Source organism: Dermochelys coriacea, chromosome 8 (assembly GCF_009764565.3).
Source record: "Dermochelys coriacea isolate rDerCor1 chromosome 8, rDerCor1.pri.v4, whole genome shotgun sequence".
Lineage (NCBI taxonomy): Eukaryota > Metazoa > Chordata > Testudines > Dermochelyidae > Dermochelys > Dermochelys coriacea.
In genome coordinates this window covers 74,952,702-74,971,007 of record NC_050075.1, presented here as the reverse complement: position 1 = coordinate 74,971,007, position 18,306 = coordinate 74,952,702, and the positions used below count along the sequence as shown (strand labels likewise).

Genomic DNA, 18,306 nt, shown 5'->3' with positions numbered 1-18,306 from the left:
TTAGAGACTAACAAGAGCTGCTGAAATATGCCAACTCTCTATGTCCATGAGGGTTAATCCAGGTTAGTCCTGGCATCTCTTGCTTATGTTTAGGAAACTTTGCCCCTTAGAATCCAAACAGCCTGAAAAGGCCCTAATTCCTTCTGTTCAGGGATTTTTATCCCCATCTCCCTGGAGTCCAAGGTGATAGGTTGTGTGCAGAAGCGCTCATCCTGTTTATGGGTGAGGGTGGGGGGAGCAATCAACAAAGTCTTTGTTCCATAATGGCCCATTTCAATTCAATAGTTCCTCCTGATTGACAGGAGGAAATAACACCTTCTGAAGAAATCCAGCTTTTTGCATTAGGTGAAGCTTTTTTCCTATTTGGTGAGTTACAGCGTTTTAGAACATTTTGCAGTTGTAAACACTTAAGTATTATCTTATAGCATGGGATACAGATATTATAAGTAGGATTAATACATGCAGCATCCTAAAAGCATTCCATAAAGTCTAAACACATCCTTATAACACTAATATCTATTTTAACTATACTAATCCACAGGTGAGCTAGATTGGTTTCAAGCTATGCATTTGTCGGTGTTCAATGAGGCCTGGGGCCTTGCCATGAGCTGGCATCTGATCTGCCAGTGTATTAGGGATTTCTAAAATTGACCTCTTATTGGATAGATATTTCTCAGCAATTTAAAATATGTTTGGAGTGCATTGTTATTAGAGCCAGAGCTACCTTCCTTGCATTTTTCCTAGTAGACCTGACATTGAGGTTTGATCTCACCATGCCTGTAGAATGGTTTAAGGACACAGGCCACCTGGCATAATTGTTACTAAAATATAGACAACCTCTGTGTATATATACACAGCTATATACGCAGGCCCTTAGGGGTTTATGATCCTATTATTTATAATAATTGCAATAATTTGTTATTTGTATTCTGGTAGTGCCTAAAAGCCCCATTCTGCTAGGATATATTAACATATGCTAAAACAACCCACACCTCAAAAATTTACAATCTATGGGTTTAACAAAACAGATGAAATGGGACAGAAAAGGATGTAACATGTAAGCAGAATGATCAGGATTTTACGGGGGGCAAATATCATATTAATTCTTCATTTGATTTATTTTGTTTAATGTAACAAGGTTAGCATCTGAATGGCTCCAATTAAGCTTTAAATTAACCTTTCACAAAGATGAATGAAGGGAGAGTTTTTGATGATCAATGTGGATGCAGGGGTGCTGGAACTAGGGGTGCTTGGGCTGCAGCAGCACCCCTTGGCTTGAAGTAGTAATAACAACTAAATACATGGTTTCCATCATATACAGCATTTACAATTTTGTTCAATGACTTTCAGCACCCCCACTATAAAAATTGCTTCAATGCCCCTGTATGGAAATGTTTACTTTTACTAGATCTACCTGTGATGTGTACTGATCAAATATATTTAATCACATATAGTACAAAAATATAAATATTAATTAAATTGTAAGTGAAATCTACAAGATTAATCCTGGAATGGGAAGTGATGGCTTTATTCTGGTCCAAGTGATCAAAATACTTATAATTTGCTAAGGATATAGCTACCCTAATGCAACCCTCCACCCTGGGTAGATGCACTGCACCACTCTTAAGCTTGCACAAATACGATTCACCCCAGTTTCAAACCTAGTAGGGAGCCTAAGGGCTTGGTACACTAGCACTTTACAGCACTACAACTTTCTCTCTCAGGGGTGTGAAAAAACACCTCCCGGAGTGCTGCAAGTTTCAGCTCTGTAAAGTGCCAGTGTAGACAGTGTACCAGCACTGGTAGCTATTCCCCTTTGTGGAGCTGTTTTTTTTATAGTGCTGGGAGAGAGCGATTACACAGCCACATTAAAACGCTGCAACGGCCAACACTTTAATATTGCTAGTGAAGACATGCCCTTAGATTGACCATGGACAGTTAACACGTTTGTAAAGATGTTAAATCCTGTCTATACTAGTGTTAAAAATGTGATATTTAATTAGTAGTTCTAAGAACACTGCACCCTAAAAATACTCATGAACACCAGAAGCTGTGGTGATATGGAACAGATTTTCCCATTGTGCACTGATATCTGATGCAAACATGGTTCTGCACTGTGAAAGGACTACAAAGGCTAGCATCAGAAAAAGTGTAATTGAATGGAAGCACTAAACTGTGTTAGGTGCAACTATGTCAGATAGCATGTCAGAGATGGTTTACACCTTACACAGTTCTTCTGTAGTGCTGATAGGGCCCAAGGATATTGCCAAACCCATTTTGTATTCTGAGCTAAAGTGAAAAAAGTATTTATTGAAAAAAGACTTAAAAATTACATTTAAGATTTTAAGTTGCTATCCATCTATTAGTGGTAATTTCTGATGTTTGATTTAAATTTACAAGAGAGGTTCGTTACTGTAATTTTAGGATCAGGTAGATGGGTCTAAATTCCTTCTCTCATATGACTTTCCATCACCTACCTTCTTAAATTTTAAAATTGAAGATAATATTTTGACCCTTCCATAGTAGATGCATCACAAGTACACTATCTCACTGATGCTTATGCATAAAAATATGCACCATATGTAATTTGTCTACGGGAAGGTCCCAGGTGGGTTCCCTGACTGTTCCCATGCTTAAATAATACAGAGAAAGTAGTCCGAGATCTAATTGTTCCTCCTTGCTGAATTGTGGTTATAATGACCATCTGTATATGGATCTTGTTTAAGAGTATCATTCTGACATCATGTCTCATAACACAATAAGGTAACAGAAATTAATACTCTACAACAGTTGGTACCTAAACTTCCATTTATATGTTCTAACCTGTTAAATTAAAAAAAAATGTTTCTGCTTATATGGTTGTTCTGGCAGCGTGGAAGGGGCATAACATTGGCTTTTAAAAACATTTTAACAATCTAGATCAGCCCCAGACAACTTCACACTATACTAAACATCTTCAGCAAGTTATACAGTCATTTTTAAGGCTTTATTTTGTACAGTATAAAATTATATTTTGAATATGGAATCTCACTTTTCCTCGCTGCTGTTAGGTACATGTAGTAAAGGGTAGAGTCACCACCTTCCCTACACTTTAGGCTATGCCTTCACCTCAAATGGTATGCAGTTACATTTGCAAATTAACCTTTTAGGATATATTTTCACTGCAGAGTTAACCCAGATTTTAGCTGGGTTTTAGCCCAAACCCTACTAACTGTTCATACACAAAAATCTCTGACCTGGGGGTTAGTTTACCAGGCTGAGGGAGTGGCTTAGAGCCCAGGCTCCACTTTAACTTGGACTTGAACCTGCCCACATTGCAGTGAGGGGCAAGATAAATCACTTGAATTCTGATAGTCCTCCAATGCCTTCCCACAATTCCCCTGAAAGGACAGAGAAGTTCTTCCACGAGTGACCGGGAAAGAATCCTAAAGCATCTCAGCACAAAGAAACCAGGATATGCCCTCAGATATACACAGGTTAGATAAAAAGAAAAGGAGTACTTGTGGCACCTTAGAGACTAACAAATTTATTAGAGCATAAGCTTTCGTGAGCTACAGCTCACTTCATCGGATTCATCCGATGAAGTGAGCTGTAGCTCACGAAAGCTTATGCTCTAATAAATTTGTTAGTCTCTAAGGTGCCACAAGTACTCCTTTTCTTTTTGCGAATACAGACTAACACGGCTGCTACTCTGAAACAGGTTAGATAGAAAAGGAGACACAGTAACGCAGGTAAGGCTTGCACTCAGACTTGGCTAATCTGGGGGCTCAGATCTAGGTGCCTATCACCTGGACCAAATTCTCATTTTTGCTAAAGACCCTTTACAGACCGCAGATAGTATAAAACTAAAAATTACATTTGTGACAGGCTCCCCGCAAGGGTGCCACTTGAAACTGAGGTACCACTGAGGCTGCCTGTCCCATGAGCCTGGGTTCCCTTTACACTGTTCTGGTGAGGCAAGCCAGTCAAGTAAGAACACACCCAGCTGTTGTAACATGCAAACAGGCTTTCTGACTAGCCCCAGCATGGAAAGGCTTCAGCTAAGGAACTGGCCAGATACTCAAGTGCACACCCCCCTCTGGAGTACAAACCCAAAATTACACCATCTTGCACTGCATAAAAAGAAAAGGAGTACTTGTGGCACCTTAGAGACTAACAAATTTATTAGAGCATAAGCTTTCGGGAGCTACAGCTCACTTCATCGGATGCATTTGGTGGAAAAAATTTGTTTTTTTCCACCAAATGCATCTGATGAAGTGAGCTGTAGCTCACGAAAGCTTATGCTCTAATAAATTTGTTAGTCTCTAAGGTGCCACAAGTACTCCTTTTCTTTTTGCGAATACAGACTAACACGGCTGCTGCTCTGAAACTTGCACTGCATAGAGAACTGTGCAGCATAAGCTCATTAAAATCACTCCGTTCCTCAATGTGGAAGAAGATATACACAGCTTTTTGCCTCCCAGTTATGAATTCCACAAACTGGTTTCAGAGAAAACAAAAACAAGCTTATTAACTACAAAAGATAGATGTTAAGTGATTAAAAGGGATAGATCAAAGTAGATTACCTAGCAAATGAAACAAACACACAAGCTAAACTTAACATATTAAAGAAATTGGTTATAACTAGCAAATTCTCACCCTAAATGTTGTTTTAGGCAGATTACAGAGGTTCTTGAAGGAAAGCTGCTCTTGCTTTCAGCTTAAGACTCCAGGTATTTCTTTCACAGGCCAGACACACTCTAGCCTGGGTTCAGGCCTTTCTTCCCCAGTTCAGTCTTATGTATTTACCGCAGTCATCTTGGGCAGGGATTCAGCAAAGAACAGCTGATGATTATGTCACTCCCCTCCCTTAAATGTTTTACATATGGCAGGAACTCTTTGTCTTCCAGTATGATTCCCACCCATAGCCAGTGGAAAAGTACTACTTTTGTTATGGAGTCTAGTATTGGGTGACATGATCACATGACCCTGCAGCCATAACTCAAAGTCTATTTGCAGTGTCCATAGGAAGGCTTTCCAGGAAAGTGGGAGATTAGCATCTTCAAAGACCTATTTTTTTTTTTCTATTGGCCCATCCAGACTGATTGCATTCTGTCTGGTGGGCAGTCCCCAAGTGTAAACCCATTTTTAATTGATACATAGTCAGTATTCCTAACTTCAGATACAGAAATGATACATACATACAAATAGGTTAATCACATTCAGAAAATCATAACCTTTTTCATGCCTTACATGCCTTTCTCACATGACTTATTTTGCACAAAATATATCAGAGTTGTACTATAATCATATTATAACTATTTCTGTGAAGAATATGGGGCATAGTGTTACAACATTTACATCCACTTTAATACCCCTTTACAATGCCTGCACTGTAAAGGGGCCACACTGTAAATGGGAATCAAGTTCAACATTTTCATTTGTTTATGTGACATTCTTGAGTGAGTACTTGATATCAGTCTGTTGTTTTGGGTTGTAATTTTGGATTCACAGCACTGTTTGTATTACAGTTTACTAGAGTAAAAACAATGAAGGATTTAAAATACAAATTTTGAGCTTAGATTTTTATTGTCCATTTTCATTATGTAACGGGTACCTGACGTCATAAACATAGGGCCCATATACATTGCAAAGTGAGCTGTATTGAAGAAACCACACTTACAACATGGGAGTTATCCCCCAAAGTTCCATCGTCTAACACATATATGTAGTGTTAATATAGTTCCATCTTCTAACACAGATGAAAGTCTGCAGTATGATCCAGGGACACTGTTAGAACATGGTAAGGATCCCTCATGATTAATTTTGTACTGCAGATGGGTCCATCATTCTGAAAGTAGCAAAGTTGTGAGCTATTTACAGCTTATGTTTCAGAACTTCTCCCCTTGCTTTCAGTTCCACACTAACTTAGAGGCTTTTGTGAAAGTATAGTTCTGATTAAAGTTTCTTCCCTATTTACTGAAAGCTTTGATGTAACAGAAAACAAAGACATTGTTTCCAGTTTGTATGGATAATACACATTTTCAGGATATGTTTAACAATATAATGGACAAACAATAAATAGTCAAATGAGGGAAAATAGGTGAAGCAAAAAACAAAAGACTATCCCTTTCAAAAACTTTTAGGTGGAGGCACTAATCCAGGTTTGTTCTTGTCTATACTTACCGCTAATTGTCATCAGCCCCACTTCAGCTAAACCAATTACTGAAACAGGGCTACTTCCTAAAGTAGACAGAGTAAAGTTGTAGATATTAGACTAAGCAGAACCTGGATTTTGATATGACAGATAATCTAAATGTTCTTTCCCCTAAGCCTCTTCACAAGAATAGGTTTGACTGAGGGCTCAGAAAGACATTTCAGTTGGTAACAGCTTCTGTCAAGATATTTCTGTATATAATGTGTCCGAAAGTGAAAACACAGTGCGGTAAGTTGTTAAACTATACATTCAAATACTTTTGGGATACTATTAAAAAGTGAGGCAGAAAGGTTCATCACTAGTCATAACAAGCATGTAGACTTGACATATGTTACTATAAGGAATAATCATCCCTGAGATTTGAATATACCCAAGGTGTGGCTCTATTTGATTACTGTGGCTGGTCAGAAAGCACGTAAAAGCTTTTGTTCACCCAAAACCATGTTAGTTATACATGTCTCACATTACAGTAGTCAGAACTGTGTAAAGAGTGTCTGAAACAGATTGAGTTTCGGTACTATTGTTGATTTCTCTGCACTGTATGTGCCAGTAGTGTTGAGAATCCTCTTTCCATTCACTGCCAAATATGGACTTATGAGATTTTTTTATTCCAGTTGTTTGTGCTCTCCAATCTGAAGACTATTTGTAGATGGATTGTTTATGCACTAATAGTGAGATCCTCAGACTCACACCAGGGCCTTCATACTTTAAAAAAAAAAAGGGGATGGGAGGAGGAGAGGGCCTGTCATAGCATGAGTAGTTAGTCCTTTAGGGGCAGTTGGGTTCAGCCTCACCTGTGCCTAGTTATTTGCTTCCTACATGATGGTTTTGGGCTGGTGATTGGGTCAAGTGACCAGGCATTACATGATGATCGCTGGGGAGCCGGGTTTCCTATAACACCCAATCTGCTCCAGCAGATTAGGTATGGTCTTGAATTGGTTTAGCAGGGAGCTAGGAGGGAGAGAGTCTTTTGGGGGAACCAAGGTCAAAAAGAATTGCAGAAGCTCTGGCTGGAGCCACTTCTAGTGAGGGGCAAGAAAAAAGAAGAAAAATAATTCCTCCCAAGAGGGAATTAGGTGTTCAAGAGGAGGGATGTAATGTAATGGTGAGCTTGGAGAAGGAGGCTGAAAGAACCTAGCTTTCCCTTAATTGTTTTAGATAATAAACCAGTTCCCAAAAGAGGAGAGTAATTACAAAGCATTACTGTGATGGTTCTGTCTCCCTTTGGAAGAAAGGAAACTGAGGCAGTAGTAGGATCTGTCACTGAGTGAAGTAAGACCCAGTTAAAGGACCCTAAAACCCCCAATAACTGACTAGGGGAGGATTTCCCCTAATATAGACACTGTACGAGGGAGCTATCAGCTGCATTGCAAAGACCCCCTTGCAAAGGCTGGTGTAGAAGTATACTGGGGTATGATGAGCATGCTAAATAGGGGCCATAGCGTGTAGGACTATGGAGTTTCTTTACAATGCTGTGGCCCATGATGCTCTGTAACTTATACATTACCTCACACTGTATAAATTATGCTGGGGAAGCTCTATCCCTCAGAGCAGCACAGAATTGGAAGTGTGCAAAGGTAATTTAAAGCTGCCTAGGCACTCCTGGGCAATGAGTTAGGGGCAATCTTAGAATTACAGCTCAGAATCTCACCCCAGGATCTCAGTTCTAGATAACGGTGTTTACACAACCGTGGCACAGTAAGGCAGTAGAAATTTATATCCACCACCTTTGAAAGCAAAGTACTAGCCAAACCAGTACATCCACTGTAATAAAGAACTAATGGGTTATCTATCTGTAAATGTCATCACCTAAGATTTCCTAAACCATACCAAAGATACCAGAATAGCAGTTCAGTTTGAAAAGTCAAATATGACCTTGAAATAAGGGGGTTGGGGGCGGTATGTTACTAGCACTGATTTGCCCAAATCCATCCTAATACAAATAGAGAATCCTGATTTCTTAATTTTTAGTTAAATAATAGATCTCACATTACTGTAATTAATGCAGTCTGAATTGAAAAACAAAACAAAGAACAAACACTTGCCTTCCTAGCAGGTATTTCCTGGGGCTATATTCTTTGAAGATTTAGAGAGCTGAATGTAAACAAAGGCCTTATCTACACTTAGATTTTCCTCAGTGTTGAGCTAACACTAATGAAACTCTACTAATGAAACTCCACTGATAGAGAACAGATCTAGACCATCCAGTGGTCAGTATTGTGCAGACCTGCTCTGAACGGTGTTGAATACTACATGGATGGTAAAAACACCAATAGCTAGTTTATACTAACCACTGTTGCTACCACCAGTGCTAGATCAAATATAAAAGAATTCCATAAAATTGTCAGTGTCTACGCAGCCTAAAGGTCATGGATTGTGAACAACAGATTTTGATATTGCCTGCCTTGTAATTGATATAAACAGAACCCAGCTTCTACAAGGTAATGACTTGGAGGAATAGGAAATGAATAGGAATCAGGTCCTAAATACTCTGGAGGATCTGGGCCCCTGTGCTGCTCTTCTGGGACCAGCTCCTTTGTGTCACAGAACAGGGACGTACATCTCAGCCCCTTCACGCTGCCACACCAAGGCAAAGAATCATAGAATATCAGGGTTGGAAGGGACCTCAGGAGGTCATCTAGTCCAACCCCCTACTCAAAGCAGGATTAATCCCCAATTTTTGCCCCAGATCCCTAAATGGCCCCCTCAAGGATTGAACTCACAACCCTGAGTTTAGCAGGCCAATGCTCAAACCACTGAGCCTGTTTCTTCCTTTTAAAGATGACCTTCAAAGGAGGAAAAAAACTGGACTGGAGGATTCTTTTATATCTTTATTATGCTAAAGCATGTACTAATATATGGGCAATACTCTGTTTAGAAATAGATCTAGGGAGAAGAGATGAGGAACTTTAAAAGAAACTTATGAATGCCTCAAGCCCTGAAAGAAGCATCAGCAATCTCAGAAGCAAAGGTGAGTGTTACTCTTACCAGCCCAAAACAGGGTATGCACTGACTCTTTAGAGGAGGTTTAGGCACAGCTTGGTCTTGGTGTAGTCAGGATAAGGGTATTCTTGAGGATTTGTCTAGAGGGGCTCATGAGTGATCATGTGCCAACCTGACTAAAAAAGGGCAGCCTGTGAAACACTAAAGGGAAACCAGATCTGCAGTATTTCACTACCAACATGGTTGGAAAAGCAGCCAGTAGGGCTGTGGGGAAACTGTTTGAAAACAGGCATGAGTAGAAAAGAGGGATGAAGCAAGAAAAGGAAAAGGCCTGTGACAATTCAGCAGAGATGCAAGTTTGGAGTCTGATACTGCTTTCTTTGTTTAGGGCCCCCAGCTTGGACTTTCAATAAGAGTGGAAAGAAGCCCCCATGTACTGAGTTTAGAAGGGCTGACAGACCACTGTGCTCCTGCCACCTACACAATTTGTGTCAACTGGTAAATGGACTAGTGGGCAGGGAAGAGCTGTTTAAGGACTATTTGAGCCCAGAGAGGGCTGGAAGATTGTGTGATGTTTGTTCTGAACTGTTTATCCTGTAAGAGCTTTAGTCAAAGCACTAAATTACCCTACCATAAGAAGACTGTAGACCAGAGTAGAAAACTGAAACATGGATTTAAGTTTCTTCACTCTGTCAGTCATGTGCCCGTTACTATTGAATCTTAGTTGCTCACTGCCAGCAACCTAGTCTTCAGTCTTGTTTAAATCTTCTAAACAGTTATTTTGTAGACTTGGTAAATATTTGCATAACACAAATGCTTAGAGGCTCCAAATCAGACTCTATTGACTATTAGACTATTTTTCTACGTGTAACATTAAATAGCCACAATAAACTAACATGGGTAAGAACTATAATCTCACTGATAGTTAGAACAAATAATTAAAACAGGTTTCAGTGCATAAATATGAAAGATAAAAATAAAAGCCCCTCAGTAATACACTTCCACAGACTATGCTAAGTAATAGTTTTTCGTGACTTCTGCAAGGAGCTTTATTGACTCCCATCATGCACTTGCAGCATAAGGGGGAAGATGAAAATGGCTTAAAGGCTGCCTGACAGGTTGTCAAGCCCATCTACTTCTTGGCCTGCTCCCTTAAAGGAAAAGGCCTCCAGCCAGTTAGAGTCTTTCAGCACTGGAGCAAAAGCACCTGGTCTCTGTTAGCAGCTCCCAGGATTCAGAGTAGCAGCCGTGTTAGTCTGTATCCACAAGAAGAAAAGGAGGACTTGTGGCACCTGAGAGACTAACACATTTATTTGAGCATAGGCTTTCGTGGGCTACAGCTCACTTCATCGGATGCGTGGTGGCTACATGGTGGTTAGGAAGTGCGATCTGCTTCCTTCCTGCGTTGTGACCCCTTCCAGATTCATGGCTGAAACCTCAGGCCAGGGGGTCCGGAGGGAGAAGGAAGAAAGAGGCAGAACTGAGACCCTGCCTAGCTAAGCACCAGAACTGGCCACCAAGGAATGCCTGTCAGGGGAGGTTTTTCAGAACAAGAGAAACAGGCACCCAGGCATGATCTAGGTATACCCGTGGGCCTGCCTCAGCAGGGGATGGGGGACGAGGTGACCCCGGCGGGTGAGGGGAATCTCTCCAGGCCTACATTTCTGTGCACGCTGCTGGCTGTCGAACCGTGGGGAGCTGGCACAGCCCGACCGCTGGGTAGGTGGGGAAGCGTTAGCAGTCACAAGCGAGACGTCCGGGGGGGGGGGGGGTGCGGGGAAGGGCTGCCACCCCTCCCCCCCAGAGGTGTGACTGAAGAGGGGGAACAATAGGTAAGGCAGGAGAACGACGCTCCCCCACTCTCCGCTCTGCTAGACGTAGTTGCGAGGGGGGGGGCTCGGAGGAGGGATTCACACTCGCGGCCATCAAGTCTCAAATAGTTCCTCTTTGTTCACCAGAGGCAGAGGCTGCCTGTGGAACGTGTCCTTCCGCTGTCGCTCGCCCTCCTCCCCCACTGCCCGCCCCCTGTCGGGAGGCAGGCGCAGCTGGGGTGAGGGGGGGGGGTGTGTGTGTGAGGCGCTTTGTTTTTTCCCACAATGCACCAGCTTCTCCTCCGCGGGAAACAAAAATGGCGAACGGCTGCGGCGGAGCCGGGTCGTGTGTGAATCGACTCTGACCCTCCCCCACTGTCCGCTCGGCGAGGCCTGTCTGGGGGCGCTGTGCACCGAGGGCCCGGCCGCAGAGAGGCTCCGGGGGGGAGGGTGCTGAGTCCGCTGATTTCCCTGCATGAGGCGGTTGGCACCACTGGAGAGACCGAATGAGGTGAGGGAGGCCGGGCTTTCCGCGGTGGGGGCGGATGGGCGGCCGCCTCGGAGTTTGTGGGGTGGGCAGCTAGGACCCCTCACCCCCCCTCCACCGCATAGAGGGCTCCCCTAAAGGGGGAGGGGAGGGGAGGGTCGATCCCCAGCCGGGTGGGGAAACCCAGCCCTCCAGCCGTTCTTCCCCCAGTGCTGTGCTCATTGTGGGCACATCTGGTCTTGTGGGGCATATTTAGGGGCTAGAGGACTTCAGAAATAAGGGCTGTCTCCGAGGCTGACTACAACAGGCAAATGATGAGGGGATTTGCAAGTGCCCTGTGGAGACCAAACAAAGGGGACCATCTTGGGGGTCCTGCAGGGAATCTGGGTGGTGTGGGGTGTAGTTGGGTGTTTAGATGGTGGTTTCCTTATCAGACATTGTGTCTGACTATCGCCAAAGCTGTTAAAGTATAAAAAGAAAAAGCAACACAAAGAGAGAGGGCAGGCTTATTTGAAGGACTATTCACTTTTTGTGCGGATAATGTACCTTTTACAATAGCACGTTTCATCTCAAAGATGGACAAATTATAACAAATTTAATATGTTGTGTTGTCCTGAGAAACTTTAGGTGTTTCTTCCCCAAAACTGTGGAAACTGGTGGTTGTTAGTATAACTAGAAAGCCCTCGCTATACCCTCTTTCTTAGCACTTGAATCATAAAAGAAAATGGGTTGATGTTTTCCTTGTTTTAATAGGAGGTAAGAAGATGCTTCTTTATATTTTCAAATTGAGACCAGTGTCTATTTGGCAACATTTTAAAGGATTGGAGTTACACTTAACCACTTGGAGCGTTTTGGATACAATTTGAATGAAAGAGGCTATATAAAATTATAATCTATAACATTCTTTCTTTAGGATAATATGTATCCCATGAATTTCTGATAGTTTGGCCCTGTTTATAATTTTTAAAATGTCAAAGCATGTTAGCAATACATTTAAAACATGATCTGTCTTTGCTCATAAATAGGGGAGACTGGCTGACTATGCAGGGGGAAATGGTGACAGTAACTATACTTAGGTGTTTTTGACATTCGTTTGTGTAATCAATAGAGAAAATAGTTTATTCTAATATTTGTTACATGTAACTACAGGTAGATGAAAATGTCCAGAAATGATTTGTTGTCTATCGTTTTAAAACAGAGATTTCAGGTTACAATTTAGTTCAAAATATTTGTTGAAGATGAAAGATTAAAAAGCCTGAGTAGCGCAATATTGGAGTATAGGCTAATAAATTGACACCATTTCAATTTGTATGAAGAGAGAACTGGAGAGAGAATAAGGGGAAACAAAGAGATTGAGAGAGCGAAAGAAAGGGAAATGAGCAGAATGAGGCAGTGAAAGGGGGGAGGGGAATATCTGTAAGGAGCTGCAAGCTTGTGAGATGTGAACCTGCGCTTTAATGGTGTAGTGATGTTTGGTGTGGCCCCACAGGTTTGGGAGAACAGGGCTATGCTGCTTCTCCTTGAGAATGTGTCTTCCATTTGTGCTAAATCAGATTTCCCCTTTGTTTCTGTAAGGCTTGTTTCATCTGGCTGGTGTCCAGTAAAATATGTGGAATATTTTTTGCCAAACTTGTGTTTAACAAGATGAAATACGTTGTACACTGCACCACTTTTAATTCAAAAAGTTATCCCAGAAATATTAAGTTCTTTTCAGTTTTCCTTGGATGGGGGGGCGCTGTGTGTGTGAGAGAAGAATAGTAGATAGCATTTGGCTATTAGTAGCATTGGCTACTAATGGGTGGGCATCCATATTCTTAGGAGACATTTGAGTTGGGAGGTATTATTGTTTTGGGTGCATCTGAGAATGGCTTTAAAGAGTGTCTTAATTGCATTTGATCTGATGGGTAGGATTTTTTTGTTATCACGTTATAGGTGAGACCGTGTTATATCTAACTTGCTTTGGCTCCCCTTGTTCCCTAACTTCCCCCTACCCAACCCCTCTGCTCCCTGTCTCCAACTGCTCTGACCCCTATCCACACCCCTCGCCCCCTGACAGACACTCACTGGCAGCCGCGAGAAGTGGAGCAACGCGGCCCCAGGCCACTCCACTCTGCCGCCTCTCGGCCGCAGCGCTCCACCTCCCGCTGCTGGTGAGTGTGGGGCGGTTGTGGAAAGGATGCCCCCCCATGCTCACCTGCAGCAGGAAGCAGAGCAATGCAGCCTCAGCCTGCTCCACTTTCCTTGCCCAGGCCCCAGCTGTGTCCACTGGGGTGGGGCGCAGGGGGTGGGGGATGGTGTTGTGGAAAGATCCCGCACTCGCCTGCGGTGGGCAGCAGCGCGCTGTGGCCAGGAGCTGGCAGAGTGGAGCAGGCTGGAGCCGGGCTGCTCCACTTCCACTGCTACTGGTGAGTGCGGGGGGGATCCCTTCCCCCAAACCCCCTCCCCCAAGTGACACACCTGGGGCCGGGGCAAGGGATGAGGAGTGGGCTACTCCTGGCCCCCTGCTAATCCTCCAGGCCACGCTGGGACTGCAGGGCCCCCAAAAGTGCCCCCCCGTTCCTGCCTCCCAGATCATGGGGGGAGGGTGGGTGCAGGGAGAGCCCCTGAGTGCCCCTCAGACCCTCTGCACCTTATCCAACCCCTTGGCCCCGGCCCAGTCCGGCACCCTTAACACTCCGCTCAGAGCAGCGTGTTGGAGCTTTATCGGGTTGCGTTATATCGGGGTAGAGGTGTACTGCCAGACGGTCCCTGGGGCAGTGTAATACCTGAAACAGCTTTTAACATTTTGAAAAGAACTAGATTTCAAGCTGACAGCATCACTTCAAAAATGAATCATCCTACTGAAAAATACAGGTGGTATTTGTCAGGGAGGTTGAACTTAACCTTGAGGGAAGAAAATTAAGGATGGATCCTTTCTCAATCAGTTCTGACAGATTTCTAGTGTTAAATGATTTCCAAAGGTGGCTTTTTCTTCTGCTCCTCAGGTGTAGATTATTCCATAGAAAGAAACTTGGGGAAGATAAATTGCTCTTTTAAGGGTCACTCCTCTTTTAGGATGGCCTATGAGGAAATGAAGACTGAGTTCTTTTTTTTTTTAATTGAAAGTAGATTTCAGTTTCACAGATATGCAAAGTTATGCTCTTTTTCAATACAACTCAAATGGAAATATCTTGGACCTCCTGACATACTTGCCCACCCTGAAGTATTTGTTTATGGTAGTACTTACAGCGAGCTAGGTACTGCAGAAACACAAAAGAACATCTTTAACCCAAGGAGATTACACACTAAATAACATTTGAGGCAAAGGATTCAGGGAGGGGGAAACAAACAAGGTGAGACTTGTTAATGTTCTGATATCTTATTTTTTCCCTTTCCCTTTATGTTCTCTGTGTGTGTGTGTGTGTGTGTTTGTACGCGCTCCCAAGTTAACCTATAACTAGTTCTAGTAACCTAGTTCTAGTAATAGGTTCATGGAGAGCAGTCCACCATTCTGTGATGACTTTTTAAAGACTTTGTGAGTCTTGATGGACTTTTTATGAGAAATGATACTAAAAATAACTACAGAAACTTCTTAATGTTGTAGTTATGTTCCTGAAAAATGCGACTTTAAGCGAAACAATTTCCCCATAAGAATTAATGTAAATGCGGGGGGGGGGTTAGGTTCCAGGGACAATTTTTTTTGCCAGACAAAAGGCATTATATACATTTTAACAAACAATTTAATACAAGTATAAGTTTTAAACAATTTTAAAGAAACAATTTAATACTACAATCATCATTGCCAAGTATGAAGCTTGGCTGAGGTGGCCAAGTCAGAGATTGGAAGAGGGTGGATTGTCCGGCTGCTGTTCTTGCAAGCACAGGCACCGACTTTGCCTGGGCAGGGGGCTCAACCCTCGGTCCGTCCATTCCACCCAAGTCCCCACCCTTAAACTGCCTCTTCTTCCCCTCCCACCCGCTTCCCTCCTGCCTGTGGCAATCAGCTGGGTTGGGGCATTCAGGAGACTGGGGAGGGAGATGGGAGGCTGTGTGTGGTGTCCTCGCTCCTTCCCCCAGCCTCCTGAACACCTCAAGACTGCTGATTGCTGTAGGCAGGAGACGTGGGAGAGCAGGGGGAAGGTGCTGATCCGTGTGGTCCGCTGGTGGCTGGGAGGTGCTGATGGCGGAGGTAGCGGAGCTGATAGGGGGGCTGCCAGCTGTGGACAAAACGGGTGACCAAACGACGTTATAGGGGAACATTGCACAACTTTAAACGAGCATGTTTTGTAGTGGAGCAGGGATGTAACATCGAAACAACGTTAACCAAGAGGATGTTAAGTGGGGAGTTACTGTACTTTGAATTATGGAAAGTTTGGGTTTTAGGATCTTCAGAGAGAATGTGATTACAAGATAAGGAAGTCTAGTGGCAGTATTCGCTGGGATTTCTGCTCAAGGACTAAACCAGTTTTCACTTTTGAGGATAAATCCTATAGGTTAAGGGCAGTTGCATCTCTTTCATGTGTGGAATGAAGGAGATTCCTAGGTAGTCTAATGATGATTGAAAGGGCTGTGGGAATGCTTTTCTGCCCTTTTAAAGAACCTTTATTCCATAGCAAAGAAAATAGCTGTTTGCATCAAATACTGACTATCATGGATGAGTGTACTTTGACGGGATAAAGCTATTTGAAAAAGCAATATGAACAAATGAAAAAATGTTCTGTGGTTGATAAAGGTTTTCCCCAGGTGTCTAACCAGAGGAAAGAAGAACTCGTAGCAAAAATGACCAACAAGATGTACAGTTTTTTTTCCAAAACATTTTTAATAATCCTTTAGTGGGTTAGCATACTGCATGATATTCACTTGTGATCACAATTGGGGCTGAAGTAAACTGTAGTGTTCAAAAGTAGAATGAATATTGCCCTTGAAGTGTGTATGAATGTTTAAAGAATAGATTTTTGAGAAGGTATATATTCAGTCTGTTGGCTTACTATAAAATCTCTCAAACTATGCAACACTTTAAAAAAATTAACAGAAATGACCGCAGTTATCAATATAAAAATATTAGAAGTGCACTGATATTGCACAACAGTAATATAGCAAAAGTGTGAGGGTTTGTCTCCAAAACTAGAACAATTAATGTTACACTGCAAAAGCAGTTGTAGACCGTATAAATGTAAGTCTACCTTAATGTACTTTTCATGTTCCAAAAAGAGAGCCTAACTATATAAAACTGGTTGTCCTACTTTTGTCTCTTTTTTTTTTTTTTTTTCTTCCCTATACTTAAAATATCCTTTTCTTATGCTGGGTTCTGAAAGGTACTGGAAGAATCTGGTCTCTTCCAAATTAAAAGATTCATAATTTAAAGTAACTGTTCTTTACTAAGAAGCCTAAAAATAGGACTATAGATTCCTGTGGAAGGTTTTATCAGCAATATTGTGCATTAGTTCTAATATTTGTGCCCTTCTACTGAATGTGAATTGAAGTACCTTTTTTCAGTATTGTTATCTATATTTATAGGATTGTTCCCTCAGAACTGAGACTAAATATATTTAATATTTTTCTTCATACTTTCTATTTGTTTACACTTTACTGGTAAACTCTTTATTATTTTGAGTGACAGTCTATTTGTGTCAGGTCTCGAGGTATAGCAATCAAACTAAATAGGCCATACTTAAACATTCATCCTGCATTATTTCCCCGTTTTCACTGCTTCAGCATAAAGCATTCTTGACAACTCCAGAGTGATGGTGTCAAAAAACTGGGGTTACTTATCCCAATATAGATAAAATACACCAGAAAAGCTGACATTTTTTGCACCTGTGAGCATGTTATAAATGCCTAGATTTAAGAACTTAACATTTGATACACTTAGGGTATGTCTGCTCTTAAAACATCACAGCAGCGCAGCTGCACCCCCCAAGAGACCTAGCTATACCAATGTAAATTCATAATGTATACCAGGCCCTAGTTCTCAGAGAGGATAAACGTCTGTTTGAAGAAACTCATAAGTAATCAAAAATGATGTATTGACCAGGTACAGTATTCTACTTTCCTCTACTTCCCAGTCTTAGCACAAACTGTCTTAAGGAACTCCAGCTCATGAGTGTTTTTGTGTGTGTATGTATGTGTGTGTGTGGAGTGTTTATAATCTGCTTCACTTGCTAGCAAGTAACACCCTACATGTGGAAAAGCCTCCTGATGTCAATCATAAAGGAAGCACGTTCTCCTTCAAATGATAGTTAAGGCCCACCTTCTGCTAATGTCTATTAAAAAAAAATCTGTGAATTAACAATGGGTTGAATGGCAGATGGATTTGGCACATTTTACATTTTCAAACTCGTTTTGATGTATACTTAAAAATTGTATAAGACTGTGTTTCTACCTCTATCCTTTGTATGTTTCTTGTTTTAGAGTGAAATATACTTGCCCTTTATGGTAGGGCCTATATCTTATGTGTTTGTACAGTTCTTAGCACAACATTGGCATAAGTGTTACTGTAATATAAAATTCTGTAAAAGTAATATATCTAATATGTGGGCTGGACAGAAAGTGGGAAATCAAAATACATTTTAAATATTTATTCAGACATCAAGTTCCATAAAAGAGTAGAAAATACTCAAATATATACTAGTATGTACAGCAACCTGTAGTGAGAATTTGATTGTGATGGAACTCACAATTTACTACGTAATACATTCATATTGTACAACAGTGGTAAAGTTTGCATTTATGAAGTTACTGATTATTGTTACTTCATAAGAAAAACAGATTTCTGACCTATAACAACAAGTAAGTTTAAACTTATTTTAAAATTGCCTTAAAAGACAAAGTATTGCGGTGGGTGGGGTGGCGGAGAAGTTACGCCCTTTTGGTTTTATGGTATAGAAAGA

General features: G+C 41.8%; 1 protein-coding gene and 2 long non-coding RNA genes across 3 annotated transcripts in view; 2 read left to right on the top strand and 1 right to left on the bottom strand.

Annotated features, from left to right (window-relative positions):
• The window catches only part of LOC122461284, a 32,009-nt gene that overhangs the window by 6,452 nt on the left and 7,251 nt on the right, over positions 1 to 18,306 (bottom strand). Inside the window, exon 3 of the long non-coding RNA XR_006283175.1 lies at positions 4,639 to 4,775. This is a non-coding gene — a long non-coding RNA (uncharacterized LOC122461284). The remainder of the gene's footprint in view (positions 1 to 4,638; positions 4,776 to 18,306) is intronic.
• On the top strand, positions 3,425 to 10,017 carry LOC122461285. Its single transcript, XR_006283176.1, has 4 exons — positions 3,425 to 3,476; positions 3,701 to 3,731; positions 9,075 to 9,167; positions 9,528 to 10,017. It is a non-coding gene; the product is annotated as an uncharacterized LOC122461285 (long non-coding RNA).
• MTF2 (metal response element binding transcription factor 2) overlaps positions 11,199 to 18,306 on the top strand; it is a 52,612-nt gene continuing 45,504 nt past the window's right edge. The window contains 1 exon segment of the mRNA XM_038413278.2: positions 11,199 to 11,461. Within this exon segment, the coding sequence (XP_038269206.1) occupies positions 11,457 to 11,461 (5 nt within the window). The 5' untranslated portion in view covers positions 11,199 to 11,456.